This window comes from Petaurus breviceps, unplaced genomic scaffold (assembly GCF_028583685.1).
Source record: "Petaurus breviceps papuanus isolate PSGF00001 unplaced genomic scaffold, PetGlider_PUasm1.0 180, whole genome shotgun sequence".
Classification (NCBI taxonomy): Eukaryota; Metazoa; Chordata; class Mammalia; order Diprotodontia; family Petauridae; genus Petaurus; species Petaurus breviceps.
In genome coordinates this window covers 5,995,605-6,008,484 of record NW_027185782.1, presented here as the reverse complement: position 1 = coordinate 6,008,484, position 12,880 = coordinate 5,995,605, and the positions used below count along the sequence as shown (strand labels likewise).

The 12,880-nt window shown below is 46.8% G+C and overlaps 1 protein-coding gene across 1 annotated transcript; it reads right to left on the bottom strand.

Moving 5' to 3' along the window:
- Positions 1 to 452: 452 nt before the first annotated feature.
- Positions 453 to 12,854, bottom strand: TEKTL1 (tektin like 1). Its single transcript, XM_069086931.1, has 7 exons — positions 11,896 to 12,854; positions 11,167 to 11,271; positions 6,597 to 6,795; positions 3,163 to 3,329; positions 2,031 to 2,126; positions 1,785 to 1,898; positions 453 to 700 (listed from the first exon to the last, which is right to left on the bottom strand). Exons 1-7 carry the CDS (start codon positions 12,463 to 12,465, stop codon positions 500 to 502), a joined length of 1,452 nt encoding a protein of 483 aa, XP_068943032.1. The 5' UTR covers positions 12,466 to 12,854; the 3' UTR covers positions 453 to 499.
- Between the last annotated feature and the right edge of the window lie 26 nt (positions 12,855 to 12,880).

The following is a 12,880-nucleotide window of genomic DNA, read 5'->3' as shown; positions in this document are numbered from 1 at the left end:
ACTTGGAGTCTGTGAACTCATTTAAAAATATATATTTTGGGGTGGCTAGGTGGCACAGTGAATAAAGCACTGGCCCTGGAGTCAGGAGGACCTGAGTTCAAATTTGGCCTCAGACACTTAACACTTACTAGCCATGTGACCTTGGGCTAGTCACTTAACCCCAATTGCCCTGCCTTCCCCCCTCCAAAAAGAAAGGAAAAAGAAATTTGTTTGGGGCAGCTTGGTGGCATAGCTGATAAGAGTACTGGCCCTAGAGTCAGGAGGATCTGAGTTCAAATCCAGCCTTAGACAGTTGTATGCCTTGGACAAGTCACTTAACCCAGAGGACCAGGTTTGAATCCTGTCCCTTCCAACCTGTGAGCCTTTGCCCACCGTGGGCCTCAGTTTCCCCATCTGTACAAGGAAGGGTCCCTTCCTGCTCTGTCCAGAGTTAAAGACACCGAACAGCTCTGTCCGTCTTTAACCTGACTTTTATTGGAGAATGGGGGTGGGGCGGGGGTCATTCAGGGCACATGCGCTGGACTTGCTCGTAGGTCATGTGTGGATGGCTATGGCGCACGCGCAGGCGCAGCACATCGTAATCTACTTGGTGGCCCATCTGCTTGTGGCGCATGCACGTGGCCAGGTGCTTCTTGGTGGCTTTCAGCTTCTTCAGGTCCTTCTCCATTTTGGTGGCTTGGCAATTCAGCTCTTTGCTGCCCTGCGGGGAGGGACGGGGTGGGGGTGGAGCGGGACCCGACATGAGCAGTGAGGAAGGAGAAAGGAGGAAGATCCGGAGGGGCTGGAGAGAAAGATATGCAGCCAGCCGGGTGGGAGACTTAGGGAAACAGGGAAGGGAGTGACTGCTGGGAGAGAGGTCCTTGTGTCTGGAGGGCCAGGAAGCTCTGAGTTCAGGTCCCACCGTGTGACCCTGCTCAGAGGACTGACTGGCCAGGACCACCCTGGGAAGCCTGAACTCTGGCTCCTGGATTTCCGTGACTCTTATTTTTACTCAAAGTTGGAGTCTCCACCCCCTTCGCTTGGATTGGAAAAGAAAGAGTGAAAAGGCCAGGGATGCTCCATTCCTTGAGGGCCATGTGTCCTCAGAAATCCCTTCCCCTTACTCCGGGGGGACTAGATGGCCTTTAAGGCCCCTTCTAGCCCTTACGGCATGGTCTCTCCACTGTGTCACAACAACAGGGTGCAAATGAAGACAAGGAATCAGAGAGAGACCAGCCCTTTGGAAGTTACTGACAGTTTTGACTTCACTGTCAATCAAAAAAAAAAACCAAAGGCTCCTCCCAACCATGTGGTCAGCCAAACAGAATCAGCTATGGAATGTTCACACATGATCTGGTCTCCTCTCCAAGGCATTCTCCTTATACATCATCACAACTGTTCAAGAGGCAGCTCCCTAGTACCCTCCCTAGGGCCCAGGATATTGCTGCTGTCCAGTGTTCTCCATGAGGAGGGTTGTCATCTGAGCAAGATAATGCATTGTGTCTCTGCCTGTGTCAGAAAGGAGTGTGTGTGTGTGTGAATTATCTGTTAGGGCAAGGATCATTTCTCATCTACACTTTGCACCACCCTAATCCTAAATGCACCTAACATAGGGCCCTTCACATAGTAAGCATTGGATAAATGTTCGTCGATTGATCATTTGAGGGAGGAAGAGTTTGGGGAGAAGAGAGAAGAAAGGGACAGTGGGGGAAAAGGAAAGATGAACTGGAGAAGATGGGAGAGGAAGGAGGTGAAGGGGAGGGGAAAGAAGGGCAATTTCTGTAGATGGGAGGGCGAGGTTGTACCATAGAAAGGCGACTGGCTTCTGGAAGCTGGGTGCCAACGTGTCTCTGGAACACCCTCACTATGGGCCGCTCCAGCTTTTCTCGGGTTTCCAGGTGTTTTTCACACCCAGGACCCTGGAGACAGAGTATAGGGTTATTGAGGATTGAGACAGACCCCTCTCTCCCTCCCTCACACATGCCTCCTAGCTTCCTCTATCTTCCTTGGACCTCTCTCCATCCCTGCCCTCAAGGAAGGCCCCTCCTTACCTTGCAGAGTTCCTTTGTGATAAGAATCTCTTCCTTGAACTTCCTGACTCGGTTGATGGTCCCTCTCATGAGCCCAGTCATCATGTTCAGCCTTTCCTGAGAGAAGACAGTGTGGTGCAGTGGATAGGATGCTAATCCTTGGATTCAAATACTGCCTTACATGCTAGCTGAGTGACCCTAGGCAAGTCACTTAACCCCTTTGTACCTGTTTTCTCAGTTACAAAATGAGAGGGTTGGACTCAATGACCTCTAAGGTTCTTTTCCAGCTCAAATCTATGATCCTATGATTGTATTAAATTACCCAGGGCCTCACAACCAGTTTAATATGAAAATGTAGGCGCTATCCCTCCCATGTTCCATGTATGGTACCATCTAGCTCCATTTACTCCCAACTGTCCTCAAGTCCATTTCAAACACAACCCCTAACTAGTCTCCAAATCGATTCCGCACAGAGCCCTTAACCAACTCCACAATGCTCCCAATTGGCAGCCAAATGCCCCACAAATCAACTCCACACATAAATTCCATGTGTAGCTCTCCACTAGCCATCCAAATAACTCTACTAGGCCTCTAACTACCCTGAAATCAATTCTTCACATGCCATCCCCATCCAACTCCATGCACAGCCCCAATGAACTCCATGTGACCCCCAACCAGCCTTCAAATTATCTCTTCCCTCAAATCAGTTCCAAATATGGCTCCCACTGAACCTCTATGTTTCAACCAAACATCCAAATAATTCCACATATATTCACTATTAATTCCCAACTATCCAACCAAACAACTCTTCACATTGGTAATCCACTGAGCCTCCATTTGGTGGATGGGCCTAGGCTAGTCTTTGACTCTCCTCTTGTCCCTGTTGCTGGCTTCCAGATTGCAAAAATATGCCATGTTCTGGGCACCTTTCGTTTCCCCTCCACCCATCCTGACTCTCAGCTCCCTTTTGCCTGTTTTCTTCACCCATTAGAAGGTAGGCCCCTTTCGAGCTAGCTTTTCTGTTCATATCATATCTGTATTGCTGGCTCTTAGCACACAGCCTGGAGTAGAGTAAGCGTTTAATAAATGCTTCCTTTGCACTCCCCATCCAATGCCAGTCCTGGCCACGGCCCCACCCCTTCACCCTGCTCACCTTGAGTTGCATCGTTTCTTGTATCTTTCGGGACAGAGAACTCCCCACAGACTTGTTGACATGCAGTTGCCAGGTGTGGGCATGATGCTCGCTCTTTCTCATGTTCTCTACTACTGTTTTTCCCTCCACCAGCAGTTGTTTGGCATCATTCAGAGCCAAGTTACACTCTGAGGGGCAGAGGAAGTGTCCCTTGGAAGAGCTCTCCAAGATAATTGAGTTTCCACTATCTTTTCCCCACCTCCCTCTCTTTATGCCTATGGAGGCTTGTCTGTGTCTGTGTCTCCCTCAGTTATCTCTGTCATTCTCTTGATTTTTCTGTAGGTCTCTCTTAACAACCAGACTTGGCATCCCCCAAATCTCCGTTGTGCTAAATCTAGGCCTGGGGTGGATTCAGTCAGGGCTGCAATTGAGGACCTAGAGGGCCATATGTGGCCTCAAGGCTGCAGGCTCCCCACCCCTGGTCTAGGCTGTATGACTTCAGACAAGTCATTTGAGCTCTCACTCTCCTTATCTTTAAAGAGAGTGGGAAATAATTCTTTCTACTCAGTTCATGGGGTTGTGGTAAAAAAAAGTACATGTAAATTTTCTGTGCCATAGAAACAAGGGCTTTTATTAATTGTTGTTATTACTGCTAGATATGATGCCAGAAGAGTTCAATAGCACTAAGGGAGAGATTGCTGAAGAGGAGATATTCACAAGTTCACTGGGGCCATTACTGGAGAGCAGACACTCATAGAATCACAGGGTTACATGGAGCACTTGGGGGGCGGGGAGCGGAGAGAGGTCCACAAGGTCACTGAGGTAGTTCCTGAATCAGAGTTTCTGAATTGGAAGGGACTTCAATGACCCTCTAGACCAATCCATCCCTGAAAAAGTATCTCTTGGTGATCACTCAGCCTTCACCTGAAGACCCCCTGTAAGGGGGGGTCCACTGAATCTATGACAGACTTATATAGTTCTAATGTTTAGAAAGATTCTCCTTACCTCAATTTGTTTCTTTGTGACTTTAACCAGACTTTTTGTACCCCCAGGACTTAGCACCGTGCCTGTCAAATAGACATGCTTAATAAAAGTTGAGTTAGTGATGATTGAAGGAACTTGGGATGTTTAGCCTAAAGAAGAAAAGGCTGCAGTGGGGGAAGATGATAACTGCCTTCGAGTATTTGAAATATTGCCACGTGAAGGGTGAGATTACACTTATGTGATCCAGCCCATGGGATAAGAATTCTGGGTTTGGAATTAGGATGACCTGAATTAGAACCCTGCCTTAGACACTTTTACTAATAGTAACAACGAATGGTATACGGCGTTTTTAAGGTTTGCAAAGCACTTTGCAAATGCTAGCTTATTTGATCCTCACAACAGTTCTGGGAGGTAGATGCTATTGTTATCCTCACTTTACAGATGAGGAAACTGAGGCAAGATAGCCAATAATAACAGATGGCACTTAAATAGCATCTGCTGTATGGCAGGCACTGTACAAAATACTTGATGAATATTATCTCATTTTTATGCTCACAGTCACCCTGGGAAACTGGTGCTATCATTGTCCCCATTTTACAGTTGAGGAAACTGAAACAGAAGTTAAGTGACTTGCCCAGGGTCACACTGCTAGGAAGCATCTAAGGCAGGACTGTAATTGAGACCATTCTGATTCTAAGTCCAGAGCTTTTATCCCATAAACCACCTCAAATTTAAGGGTAATCTCATTTCTACCTAGCAACATCTGATATAATTGAAGGCAGTTATCATCTTACTCCCTTCTCCCCCATCCCAACCTCCTCTTCTCTGTACTAAACATCCCAAGTTCCTTCAATCATCAATAAATCAACTTTTTTTTTTTAAAGCAATTGGGGTTAAGTAACTTGCCCAAGGTTACATGGCCAGTTTTTTTTGTGTGGGTGTTAAGTATCTGAGGCTGGAACTGATCCCTGGGCCGGCGCTCTGACTTACTGTGCCACCCAGCCACCCCAATAAATCAACTTTTATTAAGTGCCTACTATTTGCCTGGCACTGTGCTAAGTCCTAAGGATACAAAAAGAGACAAAAAAATCTCTTCCTTCAAGGAGTTTACAATCTAATGGGGGAAAATATAATGCAAATATATATATATGTATCAAGCTATATACATGGCAACTAGGAGGTAATTAACAAAGAGAAGGCTCTAGAAGTAAGAGGGGTTGGGAAAGGCTTCCTGTAAAAGATGGGATTTTTGTTGGAGCTTAAAGAAAGCCAAGGAAATCAGCAGGCAAAGTTGAAGAAGGAAAGCATTTCAGACATGGGGGACAGTCAGAAAAGATTCCTGGAGCTGAGAGAAGGACTTCAGACCCTTCGCCATGCCATTCCCCATGTCCCCTCTGGACATTCCCTGGTTTATCAAGATCCTTTCTAAACTGTGATGCTTTGAATTGAATGCAACACTTCAGCTGTGATCTTACCAGGCAAAGTGAAATTATCTGTTGCCTCCTTATCCTAGGAAGTTGTACCTCTCTTAAGACAGCAAGAGATTAGGCTGTTTTTCTTGACTGCCATATCACATTGTTGGTTTACACTGAGCTTGAGGACGATGAAGCTCTCAGATATTTTTCAGGCCTAATGCTCTCTAGTCACTTATCCCCATCTTGTCTTGTGAAGTCTTATAACATCATAGAATCCACAGAGCGAGAGCTGAAAGGGACCTCAGAGGCCATTTAGTCCAACCCCTTTGTTTTACAGATGAGGAAACTGAGACCCAGAGAGAGGAAGTGGTTGACTCAAGGTCCCATAAGTAGCAAGTAAAAGATCCAAGATTTAAACTTGGGCCCTGTAACTAGAGTTTGGCATCCTTCCCTTGGTTCCATGCTGCTATCTAAGCAATGGGCCTTATATCTTTGATTTCTGAAGTCAATTTCTTGAACTGAAGTCTAGGACTTTTACATTGATCCCTGAAATACTCCTGATAGGGAAACTCCAACCACAGATGCAGCTTCACAAATCATCAGTGTTGAAGAGTTGTCTGGTCACTGAAAGGTTAATGGCTTCCCCAGGGTACATATTATCGAAGAGGGTCACTCTGGGTATTATTGCGAGGGTCGGTGCCTACAAGCTCATTAGGAATAGGATCATAGGTTCATAGGTTTAGAGCTAGAAGAGACATTAGAGGCCTTCTGGCCCAAACCCCTCATTTTGCTGATGAAGAAACTTGAGACTCAGGGTCACACCACCACTAAGTGTCAAGTAGAATTTGAACCCAGATCTCCCTGGCTCCAAAGTAAGTACTCTCTTCACTCTGCCATGTTGCCTTTGTAATGATGAAGGGCCACTGATCATGTTACTAGATGCTAAGGGTTATTGGGTGTGAGGGGGCATATAGGAGTGTAAGTTTGTCCAGTTCCATGAGGACTGTGTCTCAGACAGGTGAGGGAAGAGTGTCCCCACACTGGGGCAGGACGCACCTAGGGGGTTGACCCCCACAGGGTTGACTGGTGGGCTGGCGGTACCCTGCACCTTAGGAGTGTGGACTCGGCTGATATTGATCCAGGACTGACGCCCAGCCTCCACCAGCACCGAATCCAAGCAGTGGTTCATGAGATCCACCACCCGGAGCCGCTCTTCACAGCAAAATGTCAGATCATCACGGCATTTGGACAGGGCCTGGAGGAGGGCAAAGAGGAAGGCAGGTCAAAAAGGTCTTTGGGGCAAGGATGAAAGCAGGTGGGGAGAAGTCATAAGGGTCTTCAGTGGACAGAGAGGGAGAGGCTGGGAGTGGGGTAGGGGCTTCTGGGGAGAGGCAGACCAGGAGAAGATGAGAATCTCTCCCTATACTTCCCTGCCCTTCCTCCTTGGATCCACTCTTTATGAGGATGAGAAAGCCCCTTCACACTGGACCCAACTCATACTAGAGTGAGATAGGTCTAGGATAAGAAAATACCAAGAGGTGGGAAGGAGTGGTGGATCATAGAGCTAGTTTTTCAGTTGGTGAGACCTTGGTTCAAGTCCTGTCTCTCATACCTACTGGCTGTGACCCTGAGCAAATAATTTAAAGTTTCAGTGTCCTTAGGCAACTTTCCAAGAATAAACATTATTAACAGTTTGCAAGGTCCCTTTCAGCAAGAGTTCTCTAAACTGATAAAATTACAGGTCTAGACTTGCCCCCCCTCCCCATCCTTGACCAAAAAGACCCAGGTTTTGTGTGTGTGTATGTGTGGGGGGAGCCCCTCTTATTGCTACCAGAACTCCATAGAAGACCTAGTGGCTAGGGAATGGCTGTTGAGGGACTGGTGGGCAATAGCTAAAGGGACAGCTTTGTCTCTGGAGGGCAAAATGGGATAGATGTGGAGTGACCTGCACTGTCACTTACTGGCTTTGTGACTGTTAAGTTACTTCACTGCCCCAGCCTCCATTTTCCTCATTCATACAATGGACATATAGATACCTACCTTATAGGACTAGAAAGTGTTTCATAATCCCTAAAGTCATGGCAATGGGAATGTGAACATGTTCTGTATCACAGTCAGTTCAGGAAGCTGTAACCCCCTGGCTTCCTTGACTCAAGTGGTCAGTTGGACTAGAATGAGAGATGTTAGACTTGTGGTGTATTTGATCCTTGGGCATCTATTTCTATTTGAATTTGACAGCACTGGACTAGGTGACCTCTAAGGTCCTTTCACCCTTAATGATTTCTGCTTCTATGCTATGTTACCTATTGAATTGGAGGTGCTTGTCCAGAGGAGGGCAATCGGGTGCTAAGAGTATTAGAGATCATGCTGCATGACTATTTGGGGATGTTTAGTCTAGAAAAGAGAAGACTCCAGGGGAACATTTTAGCTATCTTCAAGTGTTTGAATAATTGCAGTAGTGGTAGTGGTAGTGGTAGTAGTAATATCAAACATTTACATAGTGCTTACTATGTACCAGACTCTGTGCTAAGTAATACAATTATTATCTCATTCAATGCTCACAACCATCCTTGGAAGTAGGTGTTATTATTATCCCCATTTTACAGATAAGGAAACTAAGCCAAACAGAGGTTAAGTGACTTAGCCAGGGTCACAGAGCTAATAAGTGTCTGACACGAAATTTGAATTCAGGTCTTCTTGACTCCAGGTCTAGTGCCCTGGACCATGGTACTGTGCCTCCTAGCTGCCTCATAAAAGAGTGAAGAACTGTCATATAGAAAAAGGATTCGCCTTGTTTTGCTTGGTCCCAAAGGATAGACCTAGTTGCTGCAGGTGGAAGCAACAGAGCCAGATTTAGGTTAGATGTAAGGAAAAACTTCCCAACACTGAGAGCTGTGCCAAAGAGGAATGGGTTGTTTCTGGAGGGAGGGCCTTCTGCATCCCTAGAAGTAGTTAAGTGGAGGCTGGGTGTCCATTTGTTGAAGTTACTAAAGGCAGACTCTTGTATAGGTCCAAGGCAGATCTGATGGCCTCTGGGGCCCCTTCCATCTCAAAGAGCCTCTGATGGTTTCCCCACATCAGATTTTAAACTTGTTGAGAGGAAGATCTGCCTAATAACTGTTCTTGTACTTCCTATGTTGAATGTAAGGCTCTCTATATAGTAAGTGCTTAATAAATAACTATTGGATTGGATTGACAAAAGAGCAAGAACGATGCCCTGCTTGGTTTTTGCGTGCTCAACAATACTCAGTATCAGGGCACAATAAATGTTACTCATGATTATGCCCATTAGTAGGACACTTCCTTTGTAAAGCCTATGTGAAAGGATTTACTTATAGCATCTCATTTAATTGGGACAAAGGTCAACCAGTTAACAAATACTTAGGAAATACCTACTATGTGTCGAGCACTCTACTAGGCACTGGGATACAGAGAAAGGCAAAAACATGGTCATTGCTCTCAATTAAGCTTAGTCTAATAATGGAGAGGGAAGGGAAGGGCCACATGCAAATAACTATGTACTTACAAGATATATACAATGGAAACAGAAAATCATCTCAGAGAGAAGGCTCTGGGATGGGGGCTAGAAAAAACTCCTGCCAAAGGGGACATTTGAATTGAATTTTGAGGGAAGCACAAAAGCTAAGAGTCAGAGGTGAAGGGGCAGTGCCATCCAAGCATGGGGTACCACCAGTGCAAAGACAGGAGATGGCAGTGTCAACTGGGAGGAAAAGTAAATAGGTCAATGCAGCTGGATTTTAGAGAAACTACCTGGAGGGGAGTAAAGTGTGCAAAGACTGGAAAGGAGGCATGTGATGGAGAACTTTCAGTACCAAACAGAGGATTTTATATTTGACCCTAGAGGTAATAAAGGTGTACTAGAGCTTATTGAGTAAGGAGGTGATGTGGCCAGACCTTCTTTTTAGGAAAATACCTAGTAGCTAAGAGGAGGATGGATTGGAGTGGGGAAAGACTTGAGACAGGTCTTTAATTATAAAGCTGAAAAGTGACAAAGGTCTCTACCAGGGTGGTGACAGTGTCAGAGGAGAAAAGACAGAGTGCATACAATGGATACTGTGAAGGTAGAAATGACAATATTTGACAACAGATTGGCTTATGTGGAGTTAGTGAGAATGTGGAGTTGAGGATGACACTGATGTTGTAAGCCTGGGTGTCTTACAGGATGGTGGTGCTGAGATGACTACAGAATGTGTCCAAAAGACAGTTGATGATATGGGACTGGAACATGGGAGAGAAATTAGGTCTGGGTATATAAATCTGGAAATCATCAGCACAAAGATGATGCTTGGAACCATGGGAGCTGATGGGATTACCAAGAGAAATAGCAAAGGGGCAGAAGAGAAGAAGGTCTGTGACAGATCTTTTTTGGATACCCACTGCCCCTCCACTCTCTAGTGTCTCCACTTGGAAATGCAATGGGACTACAGGTGGTAGGCCATATGGAATGGTGGTCTGCAATGTTGTCCTGGGGCTGTCATAGGGATACAGGTTAATGACCATGAATTGGATGAAGACCCATTAAAAGAGAATGAAAAGTGAGCAGGAAAGCAAAAAAGAGAACCAAGTGTGCAATGTCACAAAAACCCAGAGAGGAGAGAACATCCACCAGGAAAGGTGATCTACTTGTGTCAAAGAAGAATGAGAATTGAGAAAAGACCATTATGAATGTCAATTAAGAGATCATTGGTAACTTTGGAAAGAGCAGTTTCAGCTGAACAATGAGGTTGTGAGCTAGACTGCAGAGTTTGGCAGAGAGTGAAAGGAAAGTGGAGGCACCTTTCTCAAGGAGTTTAGCCAAGACGGGTGACAAATATAGGGATAGAGGACTTAAGTGAAGCAGGAGAGAGTGAGAGAAGAGTCAGAGTGATATTTATATATATATTTTTTGGAGGGCAATTGGGGTTAAGTGACTTGCCCAAGGTCACACAGCTGGTTTTTTTTTTTTTGTGTTGTGTCTGAGGCTGGATTTGAACCCAGGTTCTCCTGACTCCTGGGCTGGCGCTCTATTCACTGCACCACCTAGCCACCCCCAGAATGACATTTAGAAGGGGAGAGAAAGAGCTCTTAGTCAATGGCCTCGGTTTTTTCAGTGAAGTATGCTGTGAGACCCTCAGCTGAGAGGGTGGGCAGAGACTTTAGAGGCAAGAAAGGATTTGGAAGAGCGACTGCTGAGTGGGATAGCAAATCACAGATAGGGATTTGTAAAAGGATTGCCTTGCTGCTGTGAGGGCCCAAATGAAATTATGTTACATAAATTTCTAATGGACCCATCAGCAGTTTCATGAGAGTCTCCAGGTCTGCTCAGTGGCACATGAGTAAGATAAGTATCCCCATTTTATGTCTAGGGAAACTGAGGCATAGACAGAGGAAGCCACTCATTCAAGGTCTCCTAAGCAGAACTCAAATTCATTTTTATTTTTGTTTTTTGGAGATTCCATTTTTGGAGTCAAAGCTCTTTATAGCATACCTGGGTAGTATTCAGAAGCAATAACCAATTAACTTCTCTACCCAGGAGATTTCCCTTGTATGTTGCCAAAAGTAACCTTATCCCAAAGGGGTAGGTGGAAAAGAAAGGAGAGAAAAAGAGGCCCTATAATTCTCCTACCTTGAGCAAGGTCTCTGAGGTTTCCATGTCCTTTTCCAGTTTCCTTTTCAGGCCACGAAGCTCTTCTTTCTCCCACAGGAGCAGAGTGTCAGCTTTGTCTGGGACCTAGAGAAAGAGGGAAGGATGTCTGCCCTATATATATAGAGAGAAAGGACCTCTTGGGTGCCCTCCCAGGAAGGTGTGCCCCTCCTAAGGGCTTTAAGGAGAAGGAGGCATCTGGTCTCCTGTGGGATGAAGGAGTATCTAATTTGGGGAATAAAAGGGGATAAGGGTTGATGAATTTAGGACTGTGATGAGAAAGGGTCTTTAATCTCCAAGGGTTTGTAGGTGACTGGCAGGATTGTGTGATGTCCTGGGAGTTTGGGGAGAGGACTCTTTTACCTCCTGGAGGCTGGGAGTGGTTGGAGGCTTCTTCATCCTCCAGGAAAGTTTTTTTTTTTTTTTTGATGGGGGGAGTGTTTGAGAACAAACAACTATTTGATCCCCTGTTGGGAGTGACCTCCTGGGAGTTAGGTGGGGGTGGGGAATCTGACATCCTGGAGGCTGTGTGTTTTAGGAGGGTCTGTCTGAACTCCTGGGACTTGGAGTGGAGGGTGTTTGACCTGGAAGTTTGATGAGGGTAGGGACTATTGGACCCCCCCGGACTTCTGGGTGTTTGGAAGAGTTCTCTGATCTCTCTGTACTGGCCTGCCAGCTTTGGGGGGAGATTTGAGGAAGAGAGGGTCTCACCTTCTCTGAGGCAGGCCGGTAGAGCCGGAGTTTCCTGCTCTCTTCATTGATGAGCAGACCCTTTCGTATCTCACTGAGCCTGTAGTCTGTGATTTCCCTCTGCCGAAGGAGGAGACGGAGCTGTCCATTGATTTCCTGCTCTGCCTGGCGAAGGCGAGCGGCCAAGAGCCTGACACCTCGGACATAGTTCTGGATATACTCATTAGTCTGCATGGCCCGGGCATCCCTGTGCAGGGGCAGAGGTATGGTTGCTACCCACGCAGGGGGCTTAAGCTTCTCCTTCCAGAGGGTGACCCCGTCCCCTGGGGGAGGCTGTTCCACTGTCCGGCCGCCCTTCAGCATCTCCACGCGGAAACGCCAGGGGGCCATGTGAGTTTTTCGGTACAGATTGTGGGCAATGCTGGGGTCTGAGACTCTTTCGTGGGGTTGCCACACTGACACTGCGTCTGCGCCGCATTGCTCCGTCAGCTGCTGGGCGGCATTCACCGTATCCCGGGCATGCTGTCGCCATTCTGGGGCACCCACCCGATCTTCAGGAGCCGGCTCCAGGGGATGCAGGAACACAGGCATGGTCCTAGCTGCCGCCCCCTACCTGGGGCCCCACGTAGGGGGACGGCAGGAGGCTCCTTCCTTCTCCTTCAGATGAAGTGAGTTCAGTGCAGTCCTCCCATCACCATGGTGACTGGGGCTACAACTCTGGGAAGAGGTTCCAGAAGTGGGGGAGGGGACACTTCCTTTGCCCTCCTACCCCTCCCATCCTTACCCCAGACTTGTCTCTTCTCCTGTACTTTCTCCACACAAAGCAGACACCCCTTTTCTCATCCCTGCATCTACTTCCATGTACTCCTCCTTTGCTCTGGTCTCAGAGGAAGAACTGGCTCTTCTTCTTGCCAAGGAGAACCAGTTGTGCCCTTGATTCCATTCCTGCCTATCTCTCCTGGGATCTCTCTCTCTCTCTCTCTTTCTCTCTCTCTCTCTCTCTCTC